This window comes from Hemicordylus capensis, chromosome 3 (genome assembly GCF_027244095.1).
Source record: "Hemicordylus capensis ecotype Gifberg chromosome 3, rHemCap1.1.pri, whole genome shotgun sequence".
NCBI lineage: Eukaryota > Metazoa > Chordata > Lepidosauria > Squamata > Cordylidae > Hemicordylus > Hemicordylus capensis.
Genome location: NC_069659.1, coordinates 15,157,501 through 15,170,924, shown reverse-complemented (window position 1 = coordinate 15,170,924; position 13,424 = coordinate 15,157,501). Strand labels below are relative to the sequence as shown.

The following is a 13,424-nucleotide window of genomic DNA, read 5'->3' as shown; positions in this document are numbered from 1 at the left end:
CCTCCTTCGCTTTCATGCACGGAATGCCTCTGTCTGAGATGACGACGCCTATGACCTGCATAATCTAAAAACTTCATCCTTTTTTCCCCTCTTTCAGAAATATTCTGCTTTGTGTGGTGATGTAATAGAATAATTGTATGACACTTAATGAGTTTGAAGATGGCTTTTATAAAGTGCTAGCCTTTAATATTTACTGGTACCCCATTTAAGAAAATGCATCAATAAGAAATGCTACAGAATTGAGGATAGTTGGGCAAACTTTCCATAGTCAGTGTGTCTGTGTTTTTGTGTTTTTTAACTGGTCAGACTCCACTAGCTGCTCTTGAGCTGGAGAACAGAGGGGAGATAAAGCTAGCTCTCCAGTATATCCCACAGCCTGCTGGGGGTAAGTACTCATCTATCCCCCCCCCCGATTTTGCTTCATGGGATATTTTGTACACCCAAGATGAATCTCTTTAAGCCCTGTTCAAGTGGTGTTAAAACTGGGGACACTGCACCCAGGTACAACATGCCAGCAAGCCCCATCCCTGCACCCACATGCTCTTAAACCCACATTCCCCACACTCCACACACAAAGCATTTTGTCTTCAGAGTTAAACACTGTGCCCGGACGTCCTCCCCATGATAAAAATGACCGCATTCTTCATCACAGGCAGGCACTCTCCCTGAGTATAGGATCTGCCTTTGCAGACCAGTGCTCCATGCAGAGAGAGCAGGGGAAGGTGGCTTAACGGCACATTGGGGCAAGGCTTGCTGATGTGCTCCTGTGGGTCCTGTCTCTGGGGATGGTGTCTAGTTCTAATAAAGCCTGGACAGGGCTTCTGGCTTCTGATGTTGCAGCTTTCATTACTATGTAATCTTGACTATGGAACTATTGAGTCAATCCCCTTTGTTTAAGTTGTTGTTTTATTCATGGCAAGATACACCCAGAAGTTGCAGGTGTTCTATGGAACCAGATAAATATTTATTTATTTGCTGAGAGATACATGACTGGCCCAGAGTTACCCAGTGAATTTCATGGCTGAATGGGGTTTCAAACTTGGGTCTTCCCAGTCCTAGTCCAGCACTCTATCCAGCACGCTATGCTCGCTCAGCCCTACAAAATTGTCATAATTTTGACAATTTGTTTTGCTTGCTGAGAGGTTCTGCCTCCAGACCACTTGCCTGCTGCAGTTCATCTTCCACTAACTTACAATGGACCATGTAGGTGGGGTCGTAGCTGAGTGGTAGAGCATCTGCTTTGCATGCAGAAAGTTCCAGGTTCTGTCCCCGGCATCTCCAGGTAGGGCTGGGAAAGCCTCTTGCGGCTGGAACCTTGGAGAAAGTCGCTGCCAGTCCGTGTAGAGCATACTGAGCTAGATGGACCAATAGTTTGACTCAGTATAAGGCAGCTTCCTGCATTCCTAGGTTCCACTAAATGCAGGATGAGATCAGCTAATATAAGATGGGGCATCACCACTTTTAGGCCAAATTGTGATGTATAAAAATGATAGGATGGCACCTCGGTCCTTACTCACAGCCGATGCAGAGAATCTTAGTCTGTTGGTGATTTGCTGAAATCCTCATGAGCAAAATGTGATATTGACATAGGTACTGTGTGGTACCACCTTACTCTTTGATGTGTGTGTGTGTGTGTTGATTTCCTTAGGAATTAGTATTTAGCCAGACATTCCCGTCAACCGCACCATCTTTCTACTTCATCTTGTTTGTGGTATTAGGGATAGTCAGGTCCACTGAGTTGGAGAGCAGTGGGTTCTTCCACATTTTGCATTCTCCAAAATTAGAAACGGAGTAAACTTAGGGCCACCTAATTGGAAGGGTATTTCATATAGGGGCAATACTCTTGCAGGGGTGGCTTAGGTGGTTGACTCTCTTAAGTTCCTTCTCTCTAGAACAGAGACTGTGACTAGTGAACTTGTTTGTTTTGAATACCTGCGTTTTCCCCAATGCTATATATTGCATTTATTGTAAGAAGGTATACTAAGATATATATTCCTTGAACGTAATACATCTGATCTATCTTGTCTTGTTCCAAAGGTAAAAAGACTGCCACCACTGGAGAAGTCCACATCTGGGTGAAGGAATGCAATGACCTCCCAATCCTCAGGGGGAACAAACTCAACTCCTTTGTTAAATGGTAAGAGCAATGATTGAACAAAACTATGTATTTAATTGTATTCCACTCTCTTGCATAGGTCCAAAGCCGCTTACAGCATTTAAAAAACCTTGTTCCTAGGAGGCTCATGATCTTCAACAAAATGAACTCAGTCCCAGGTGTGGTGGTGGTGATGTCTGAGTTCTGCCCAGAAGCGGGGAAGCAGGTTTTAATCCTCGGTTCCCAGAATGCTCTTCCTCCTTCAAGAGCGCCATCAACTACCAATGCTAGCTGTTGGAAAAGTGCTGTGAATGGGCTGGGCTGAGGGGCCAGAGCTCCCTCCTGGTATGACTGTGCCTCTAGAGTTCTGCTAATGTGGAGGCCTAATGCAGAAGTCACACGAGGAAGAGCCTTTGGTGTGAAGCTGCTTTCTGCTCCTTGGGGCCCATCTCAACCACTGCATCACCGTTCCTTTCTTTAGAGAGGTTGCAGTGATGCAACTGGGGGCAGGTTCAGACTTAACATGGCACTTCTGTTGGAGCCGAGCTCCTCACACCCTTCCACAGGCCCACGAGCATCTGCTTCCCCCTCCCCACCTCACATGAGCATCTGCTTCCTTTGTAAGCTAGAGTGAGCTGAGACTGCATGTCCGAACCCAGCAATCTTGGCTAAATAGGTTACTGTCTTCAGAGAACCCGAGATCTGAAACCAACCTCAACCTTCAGCTCTTGGGTTCTCTGAAGCAAGTAAATAAGAATAAGCAGAGGTTGGTGAGTTCGGACATAGCAGTCAGTCTCTACCCTAACCTACAAAGCGGACACTCTCACAAGGATGGGAAGGAGAGAGTGTGCTTCAGGGGCTGAAGGATGTCTCATAGAGCAACTGAGGTTCTGTGCTGCATCTGAACTCACCCTGTGTATAATAGAAAGCCACTTGGTGCAATGACACCCCCCCCCCCGCCATGCTGAACAACGCCTGCTTGGTTTGATTTCAAGCACCAGCCATGCCATGAGTGTAACTTAATGAACTAGGTCATATACCTACCAGGAAAGGCAGCCCTTCAGTTTTGTGGTGCATGTGCACACGTGCTCTGCATAGAGGGCATCACAGTTGCATGAGTTGTCCTTTTTCTATCCATGCCCTTCTCAGATGCAGAGGTAACTTTTTCTCCATTTATTCCATCAGAAGCAAACACAAGATTATCACTGGAACAAACAGCATTGTCCCCACACCTGCAGGCACGGCGCAAAGAAAGACAAAGCAACAAATTCGAAGAGAGGGCCACAACTTTATTAACCTTTTATGAACTGGATTTTGGGAAAAGAACTTCACCTTGCTGCAGTGCAGGGACCTAACATAGGCTGGGGTCAGACAACCCTTCCCCAAGCCCTTTGGGCGACACACTCAGAGCCTGGAATCAGTGCAATGCTGGTCCCTACTCCTCTTTGCCAACCCAATGGATCAGAGCCCCTTCGGGGACTTCACCCCCCACCCCAAGTCACACAGCTGTTGAGGCTGTGAAGTCCCTGAAGCAGGTAGAAGTGTAAACTGTAGCCTTTGAGCCATGAAGCCTCTAAGGACCGATTAAGCACTCAGCCAATTTAACTAGCCCAAGGAGGTTCACCAGTGCAGATCCCTAGTGTTGCTGCATGCAACCCGCACCACACCTGCTTGTTGTGGCCTAGCTAAGCAGAGAAACAGAACGGAGTAGGCAAAAAAACTCCCCACACATAAGCCAATCAGGTGGGAAGCAAAAAATTCCTACTCGGCCCCCAAATGGACAGCCAGCAAAGCCCGTTCTGCACGCGGAGTGGGAGAGAGGGGAGAGCCTATTTAGCAAGGACTGGGATGAGGAGGGAGTGGAATGGCCACAACGGCCTAATAAGCTCTGCCCCCACTGGGCTCATCCAATGAGAAGGCCCCATGCCTTCAGAAGAGATGGGGTGAGGTCATAACCCCCCCCCAAAAAACCAAAGCTAGTGGGTGGCCAATACTGGCCACCCACTAATAATGCAAGCCTTGTTGCTTAAGGATATCTCAGTGGTTTTTTCTTCCATTCCCCCCCTTTCGTCTGAAGCACTGTTCTTCCAGATACGAGTAGGAAAAGCCGCCAGAAAACGAGAGCTGTAGCAAAGACGACTAATCCAGTGTTCAACCACACCATGGTCTACGATGGCTTCAGGGCTGAAGATCTGAAAGAAGCATGTGTAGAACTCACTGTCTGGGACCACAACAAGCTGGCCAATCATTTCTTGGGAGGCCTCAGGATAGGACTTGGAACAGGTACACTCAGCTGAGTCAAAGCCCCCCTCCCCGCCACATGTTAGGTAAATAGGGGGGTGTTGTTTTTTAAAGAGTTGGGAAAGCCTACACAGGAAGCTGCTTTCTTCTGAGTTCAGACCATTGGTCCATCTAGCTCTGTACAGTCTACTCTGACTAGCAGTGACTCTCCAGGGTTTTTGAAGACAGGAATCTTCTGCAGCCCTACCCAAACATCCCTTCTTCTTTCCAAGCATCTATGCACCACTGTGCTAAAGGTGGGAAACAAATCATTCTCCTGATCAAGAGTTGCAAATAAGTGTCGTCATTGTGGAGATTTCATTCAGAAAAATTATGGAGCTAGTGCCCATAAACTGCTCTCTGCTCTCAACATGCCCGCTCCTAAAACTCCCTCTCCATTTCTGTTATTAGTGCTATTAAATACTGTAGATTTGTCTGCAAGGGCCTTTCTAGACAAGGGCTGTATTTAGCGCTCTGTTAATTCATCTCCCTCCCACCACTGTGTAGTTTCAGTCCCCTGTTCTGTCTTGAACAGAACATGGAAGAGCTCAGCTGAGAGGCCAACATGGTCAAGGCCTACGCAGAGCACCCCTGGGTTACCAAAGTCCCTTTTGCCCATGCCGAGGAGAAGTAACAAGTACAGGCAGCCAGTGAGTCTTCTCCTCTGTTTTTAAAACTTGTATCCTGCTTTATCCATTGGTTTAAAGCTAATTTGAATTTACATTTTTAACTTTACATACACTTCCTTTTTGTGCTAAGGTGGTAGTCAAGAAGAACATAAGAACAGCCTTGCTGGATTGGGCCCAAGGCCTAAAGTCCAGCATCCTGTTTCACACAGTGGCCCACCAGATGCCTTCGAGAAGCCCACAGTAAGAGGTGAGGGCATGCCCTCTCTCTTACTGTTGCTCCCCTGCAGCTGGTATTCAGAGGCATCTTGCCTCCGAGGCTGGAGGTGGCCACCACCAGACTAGTAGCCATTGATAGACAAATTCATGGAGGACTGGTCTAAGCCCCTTTTAAAGCCATCCAAGCTAGTGGCCATTACCACATCTTGTGGCAGAGGATTCCATAGATTATGCGCTGTGTGAAAAATTACTGCCTTTTCTTGGCCCTAAATTTCCTGCCCTTCAGTTTCATGGGATGACCCATGGTTCTAGTGTTGTGAGAGAGGGAGAACTATGGGAAAGAAGCCTTCTTCTCATCCAAGGCATGTAAAGAACATGGGGTTACCCTGCTCTGAGAGAGGGCGTAGAACTCTCTCCTAAGTTTCTAGAAGCTATGCTCTGCACAAGCCCCATTTGTATGACTGGATAAAAACCACAACGAACAGCAGAACAAACACAGCTTGCAAAGTAGGATGCTGAAATAATGTACAGTGAGACAAAACTGTATTGTGACAGAGTTGGAATTTGAGCCTGGAGCCATTGTAGTCTTAAGGGGAGACTGTTTAGCACCCTGTGAGATGTAAACCGATAAAAAGTGTTGCTGATTGTGTTTCTCTCTAAAACACTTCTGCAGGCAAAAGCTATGGTACTGAAGTAGACTGGATGGACTCCACGTTGGATGAAGCCAACTTATGGGAAAGGATGATCAACTCACCGAACAAATGGGTAGAAGACACGTTACCACTCAGGATGTTAATGATAGCAAAAATGACAAAATAGGATGATGCTCTGGCTGCTTGCATCCAGCTTGTTGGAGTCTGTGGAGAGAAGAATTGTGCAAAGATTCAGAGACTAACTTGGGGCAAAATTCTTCCTGTGTGCCCTCAAGAGAGGGCATCGGTGTTTGCAATACAATTTTATACTGTCTTATTAAATGCTACCTTACCTTTATTATGCGCATTAACTTCTCCCTGCTTGCAGGTACTGTTTCTAAGTTAAATACTTTAAGCTTTATTAAAGGTTAATTAAAAATAAAATGTATTTAAACTATTATGTTCAGTTGTCTTGTGTGGCCACTGTGAAGAGTGCAAGGAAAACAACAGGTGGAGATTCACAAAATAAGCTAAATTTGCACACCCTTTATCTACTTTTTCCACTGCCCTCCCAGTTTCCAAAGTCAGCATTGAATGTGCCTGACAATGGGAGTGCTGTTTTTAGAAGTCAACATGGTGCATTTTCAGAGCTGCATCTGCTATGTATCCTGTCTCTTTCAGAAAGACTCCTAATATTTGAATTAGGGAGATCCTTAATAGTTGCAAACTTGTGGGATTGTTCGTGACAGTGAACACATGGCAAGTGGTGAGTTGGAATTATTATATATATTTTTGCGCGCACTAGGCTGGAACTAGATGGGACAGCAGATGTGTAGCTGCCACCACAAATAGCCACCCATTTCCCGTTCCTGCCCATAATGTCTAGGGACACTCAGTGTATCGTGTGACCCTGCCATGCTACAAGTTTCCCATTGCTCCACTTCTACTGCCATTGGCGTCTGCTTGCTGGGAAAGGGTGCTAACATCCAGAAAGCTGTAAATGCAACAATGCTCTCATCTGTTTTCGATCTCTAGGTGGAGTAAACGTTGCCAGAAATCACTATGAGTATTCATCTCCTGAGATGGTACCAAAGCCCAGAATATGTGGGCCTGGCTCATGGAGATAATTTTGATTCTGGGCTGTGCATGTATGTGTAGCACAGATCTTTTCTCAACTTTGTAATCACAGATTCTCCTCCCCACCCCACCATTGAACTAATGAGACCACCCTCGTTTCAAACCTGACTCAATGCTTTTACTAAATTTCAGGTGTTTATTACTGGTATATCTAAAATTCAGGTTTAAAAAAAAAAAAAAATCTTGCCAGTTGCTTCCCCAAATGTGCTTCTGCCTGTTTGGGTGTTAAATTGTTTGGTGTCACCAACTGGCCAAAGCATTTAAATTAGGTTTGATGTAGGAGTAAACTTTTTCACAAAATTGTATGCAATTAAATATTGAAGATACAAAAAGTTTTCTCTGTACGTTTTTTTTCAATGCCAATCCTGTTACATGGTCATATGTAAGTGTTCAGCTGAATTGATTAGCATGCTGTGTGCCCTTTGTTCTTCAGTTACTTTCTTATTTTCAGCTTTTGGGAGGATACTTGCTTTAAGTTTCCTTCCCATTCTACCAGTGCAGATGAAACGTATCTAATCACAACTTCTAAATTGTGAAATTTCTTAAAGAAGAATGAAGGAGAGGAGAATTGCAGTGAAACAAAGATAAAAGTGTATTAGATTTGGATATATTTACTGTAATTGCCACTTAAGGGGGGAAAAATTGGTGAGCCATCCTATATTTTACAGAATAAATGCTTGCAGATTGTAGGATACCATTAATCCCCTCCCAAGCCATAGAAATAGTTAAATACAAATGTTAATGCGCAGTCCTCACACTGGTGCCCATTTGAATGCCACCACGTGGGGCAGGAGCATAATGTAGAATGGGGAAGCTACTCTAATCCTGGTGGTGCCCTGGGCTATTGCATTAGATACTCTGCATGATCAGTTGGACCTCATAAGTGTTACATGAGAAGACTCCTCCTGGATTAGCCTAAAGGACTATCTAGTTCAGCATCCTGTTCCCCACAGTAGCCAACCAGATACCTTTGAGAAGTTCATGAGCAGGAATGAAAGGTATACTACTTACCTGCCATTACTGTCCTGCAGCTGGTACTCATTCTGCCTAAGGGCATCTTCCTCCAATCTGGCCCTCAGTGCTCTGCAGAAGAAAACAGAGAAGCTGGGAAACAGCCAGTGCTGTGATGGGGAGAGAGAACACAGCCAAAGTGGCCTGGCTTATTCCTTCCTTTTCCAGAGACTGACCAGCTTCCACCTTTGGGCAGGGATTTTGGGGAGAGGGGGTTGAGAAGTCAGAGGCAGACCCACAGGCCCTAGAGCAGTTACCCCCCTTGCAGGCTGTGGTCATTCTTCCTTCTGTCTGACCCTCAGAGCTCTGCAGGAGAAAAGAGCAAGTGCTGAGAAAGCATGCTGCAGGGAATAGAGAGGGGGGCCTAGAGTAGTGTCAGGATCAGTCCAAGTGCAGGGCTACAGACAACTGACTCAGCGGACAAAGGCATAAATGCAGCAGCAGAGGAGGACACACTTGTTAGGGAGTCCTTGGAAACCTGCTCTCCAGACACCCCAGTGCAGGAAGCCCCTGCAGAAACCATCTTACCCATCCAGCCAGGGGAAGCCATGTTACACCCTGGAAACCTGGATCCCGAAGACCCAACACCCCACCCATACACTCACTTCAGTTGACACTTGAGAGCTTCCTGGACCTACCTTCTTCATGCAACTCAGGCAAGCCTCAGAAGCAGAGGATCGTCTTATCAGAAACCCAACTACAGCCAGCTCCAGTGTTCTCCCCTAGGCAACCAATGGCCCCTCTTAAGCCCCCAGCATCACCTCCAAGCCCACAGGTATGAAGGCAACACCATGCTTGGGAGGAAATGCAAAAAAAGGAGACGCGCAAAGTGCAAGGCCAGCTGCTCAAGGCTTACCCTGCAATAGGTCTCCTCAAGAGGAGGTGTAAACCAGCTGTGAAAGGTAGCCCCACCCCAAGCTGTTTTTGGACTACAGCTCCCATAATCTCCAGCCACAGTAGCCAATAGTCAGGGATTGTGGGAGTTGTAGGCCCAACATCTGCAGGAGGGCCAAAGTTGAGCAGGCCTGCTCTAGTGTAAGACATGCCAGGGCCAGTCAGAAAAGGGTGTGGGGCTAGTCAGCTATATAAGCGACCACTCATGTCTCAACCATTGCTGGTTCAACAAGCTCTCCTTGATACTGCCCCAGACCAGGGGTAGGCAACCTATGAATGTGTCTGACTTCTTGCTTCTAATGCTGTTGTCTGCAGCCAGCCACCCCAGGAAAGAGTGCCTCATCTCAGTTGTGGGCTGACACCAGCTGTACTGCTCCAAGCCTGTTGCCTGGGTGCTACTTCCCTCCATTGCTGCTTCTGTTTCTCACACCCCAGCCTCACCTGATAACTGAAAAGTCCACCTTGGCTGATCATTGTGGGGAGGGGGCATGGTAACCTCACGAGGAAAAGTGGCCTGGCTTTTTGTATCTAAATTCCACAGAAACCTACCAACTTCTGCCTTGAGAAGGCATTCCAGTGGAGGGGGCTGAAAAGTGGGCTGACCCACATGCCCCAAGGCAGCCACAGCACGTACAGAACGTGGTCATTCTGCCTGAGAGAATCTGACCTTAAGAGCTCTGCAAGAGAAAGGAGATAAAGCCTAAAATACCAGCTCCTGTGGGGGAAATCCAGTCTTGTTCTCCCATTCCGTAGGCCACAGGGTTGTTGTGAGGATAAACATAACCATGTACTGAGCTCCTTGGAGGAAAAGTGGGATGTAAATGTTTTTTTTTTTTTTTTTTTAAAAAACACGTCCGCCTGAGGTGGACACATTTGGCAGAGGGCTGAGACGCTTGAGACCGACTCATGTACCCTAGAGCAGGGAGAGCGCCTGCAGGACATGATCATTCTGGCGGAGGACATCTGGCCCTTCCTCTTCAAGGGAACCTCTGCAAGAAAAAAGAGAGAAAACTGAGGCACACCAGGTGCTGTGTAAATAAAATCAATAAATAATAATAAAGAGAAGAGCCTGGATTGCTCCGGCATTCCCCAGAAACTTACCAGCTTCTGCCTTGGGCAGACACTTCTGGGGCAGAGGGCTGAAAGATTTGAGGCCAAGCCTGTTGGGGGAGAGTGTTCTTGGGGGAGACTTAAACAGGAGCAGCATGAGTGTATTTATTTATCTTGAAACAGCTTTGAGAGCTGTATTTCTGTCACAGCTTGCAAGATCATTGTCATTGTTACTCATCTAAGGATTTCTCACCATTGCAAGACTTTTATTTACTTTTGATATAGCTTTATTTTTAATACGCACAAGAAAAACATTTTTTCATACATTCATGATGTTTTTTCAAATACATATTTGTTTGGGTTTGAATTTGAATTTATCTTTAACAATGACTTCTGCTCAATTTATTGAGACGCAATATCCTTGTCATATGTATGTGCAGAGATAATCTGCAAGACAACTGTTATTGTCATTTATTCACTCTGGACTATTAATATAGCACCTCAGTTACAGACAAAATGGATACATGTGTTTTGCTTCTTTCCTCCATATAGATCCTTGATCTTTGCATGTAGCACAGTTTGTGTGTTTGCATTTTCTGGCAATTTTTTGGTGGCCCCTCTGTTCCTACATTTTGCACGGTTCTTCTTTCTTTTTTTGCTTTTTCTTGTTGATTCGCCGTGCATCCCGCTTATTTTCTGCTGTATTTCTGTGATTTGCAGGATCAGTAGGGGAGGAGGAAGGCACAGCAATTAACAATATAGAGCACAGTTGCCTGTTATCAGGGCTCCACGTGGATGATAACTGGGTAGTAGATCAAAAGGAAGGGAGTGTTTAGCAGTGGTTCTCAACATGTGGGTCCCCAGATGTTGCTGAACTACAACTCCCAGCATCCCTAGCCCCATTGGCCTTTGGTTGGGAATTATGGGAGTTGTAGTTCAGCAACATCTGGGGACCCACACGTTGAGAACCACTGGTTTAGAGTAAGAAAGCATGTCTCCACAGGCATTGTACATAAGAAACCGCGGTAAGACAAGGCATTGCGATAAAGAAGCTAAGAAAGCTATGTTTGCATTCATAATGGTAAGCGATTCTAAGTGGATTTTGTTGTGGGAGGAATTACATCTGTAAGATAAGTGGATGTTGATATGATATGAATTGTTATGCCTTCGTCCAGGTTAAAATCTGATGAAATAACAGTGTGTGTTATGAAACAGAATCCTTGTATAAAATTGGCAGCACAAGGAACTATCTGGAAAATCTGTCATTTTTAAAGATACATGTTTGGATGCAAAAGACCTTTGGGTCTTGAGAATATTGAATACAAAAGAACAATGAAGTTTGGAAGATCTATAATATATTGGCTTTCACTCACTTAGCAACAGAAGTTGGATTTTCAATTGCAAATATCACCTTCATCCTTATGGAACTGTGAATGGGAATGTGTTGCTGCACAACGATGAGAAGAGGTCTTTTCACCTCACCCAATTGTTGTTGAACCTTGTTTGTAGAGTATCTGGATTATAAAGATAAGAACTGTTTTGATCACACCGAAATGTTATAGAGGACTATATATGTTGTGTAAGAATGCAACATTTGTATGTATTTTGTTTCATAGAGCTGGTGTGTTATTGCTGTCCATATACCTGTACCTTATAAAATTGGGGTTGACTTTTTGAGCATTCCTATTCTAGTTCATTTAGACACATTGTGCTCTTTATCTATTAAGATAAAGAGAAGAGCCTGGATTGCTCCAGCATTCCCCCCAAACTTACCAGCTTCTGCCTTGGGCAGACACTTCTGGGGCAGAGGGCTGAAAAGTTTGAGGCCAAGCCTGCAGGGCCTGGTCATTCTAGCTGAAGCATCTGGCTCTTCCCTGTGGCCCCGGGAGCTCTGTAAGAGAAGAAAGCTGACAAACACTGGAGCTGTGTAGGATATGGGGAAATGCTGTCTTGTTTCTCCATTCCACTGGGACTCCTCCACTTCCACCATGGGTGGGTATTCTAGGAGAAAGAGTTGAAGAGTGAGAGGCCGACTCTCACGCCCTAGGTACAGCCCCCTGCAGGGCATGGTCATTCTGCCTGAAGTGTCTGAACCTCAGAGCTCTGCTGGAGAAAAGAGATAAAGTTGAGAAACACCAGGCACTGTGAGGGATAAAGAGAAGAGCCTGGATTTTTCCTGCATTCCCCAGAGACATACCGACTTCTGCTTTGGGTGAGCACTTCCGAGGCAGAGGGCTGAAATGTTTGAGGCTGACCCTCTTGCCTGAGAGCAGCTACAACCCCTGCGGGGCATGGCTCTTCTGCCTCAGGGTGTCTGGCCCTTCTGTCTGGCTCTGAAAAGTCTGCAGGAGAAAGTAGAGAAAGCTGAGAAACACTAGGTCCTGCGGGGGATAGAGAAATGATCTTGTCTTGTGCCTCCGCACAAGTCACTCTGCAGGGACTTACCATTTCCACTTTGGGTGGGCAGTTGTGGGGAGAGGGCTGAAGAGCTTGAGGCCAGTCCAAAGGACCTAGAGCAGTAATAGCCACTGTAGGGCATGGCCATTCTGTCTGAGGGTGTCCTCCGAGCTCTGCAGGATAAAAGAGAGAACGCTGAGGAAAAACCAGGTGCTGTGGGAGACAGGGAAAGTATTCTGTCTGGTTCCTCCATTTCAAAAGGGATTTGCCAACTTCCACCTTGGGTGGGCACTTTTGGGGGTGAAGGCTGAAAAGCTTGAGGTGGGCGCACATGCCCTGTTGGAGCTCCAGCCCCTCCATGGTGGGGTCATTCTGGCTGAGGGCATCTGGCCCTCCGAGCTCTGCAGAAGAAGAGAGGGAATGTTGAGAAAAACCAGGTGCTGTGGGGGGTAGAGCAAAGACCTTGCTTGTTTCTCCATTTCCCAGACAGTTACCAGCTTCCTATCAGGGTGGTCTGCTCGGATCCTGTAGGATTCCAAGAGGCCTTGGAGGGTTTTAGAGCTGGTTCTGTTGGTGGTTCCGTCAATGCTCTGGTGGAGACGTGGAATAGAGAATTCACCGGGGCAGTATAGGAGGCCTTCCTTATTTGCAGGGTCTTGGTTCCCGCCTATTTTCACAGATAACGAAACCGTGAATAAAGAGACCTTAACCCTATGGACAATTGGGGTTAGGTTCCTAAACACACTGCTAAACTGTGCTGAAAACTGCAAGAGAATGCAGAAATAACAAGTAAGCACAGTACCTTGATTTTCAGTTCTCCAGCAATGCTCCCCACAACTTTCAATTTTTGTTCTTTTTTGAGGGTTTTTTGTGTTTTGTGTTTGCAGAAAAGAGCCACAAAATGGCTCAGCCATTTCCGGCCACTCAAGAAATGATAGGCAAAAACAACCTGTGGATAGGTGAAAACAGCCCTATTTTCACCCCATGAATCAAGAAACTGGGTTCCTATAATCCAACTGCAGATATGCAAAATCATGGATAACAAGGACCACCTGTATACATAACTATTCCTAAGTGTTCTCT

The 13,424-nt window shown here is 46.0% G+C and overlaps 2 protein-coding genes across 19 annotated transcripts in view; one reads left to right on the top strand and one right to left on the bottom strand.

Moving 5' to 3' along the window:
• The window catches only part of SYTL2 (synaptotagmin like 2), a 126,660-nt gene extending 120,348 nt beyond the window's left edge, over positions 1-6,312 (top strand). For all 12 annotated transcript variants that reach the window (XM_053304267.1, XM_053304268.1, XM_053304269.1 and 9 more), the window contains 4 exons: positions 307-385; positions 2,038-2,137; positions 4,173-4,378; positions 5,894-6,312. In XM_053304267.1, coding sequence (XP_053160242.1) covers positions 307-385; positions 2,038-2,137; positions 4,173-4,378; positions 5,894-6,039 — 531 coding nt within the window. In that variant the 3' untranslated portion in view covers positions 6,040-6,312. The remainder of the gene's footprint in view (positions 1-306; positions 386-2,037; positions 2,138-4,172; positions 4,379-5,893) is intronic.
• LOC128348713 (keratin-associated protein 10-4-like) overlaps positions 3,368-13,424 on the bottom strand; it is a 20,989-nt gene continuing 10,932 nt past the window's right edge. For 3 of the 7 annotated variants that reach the window (XM_053304306.1, XM_053304307.1, XM_053304308.1), the window contains exons 1-4: positions 11,718-13,424; positions 8,001-9,883; positions 5,975-6,077; positions 3,368-4,287 (exon numbers count right to left, since the gene is read on the bottom strand). The exon at positions 11,718-13,424 is cut by the window's right edge and continues 10,932 nt beyond it. The gene's annotated coding sequence lies outside the window, so the exon portion shown is untranslated. Of the gene's footprint in view, positions 6,078-8,000; positions 9,884-9,995; positions 10,816-11,717 lie in introns of those variants that run through there. The other 4 variants (XM_053304304.1, XM_053304305.1, XR_008318274.1 and 1 more) reach the window with 4 other exon arrangements.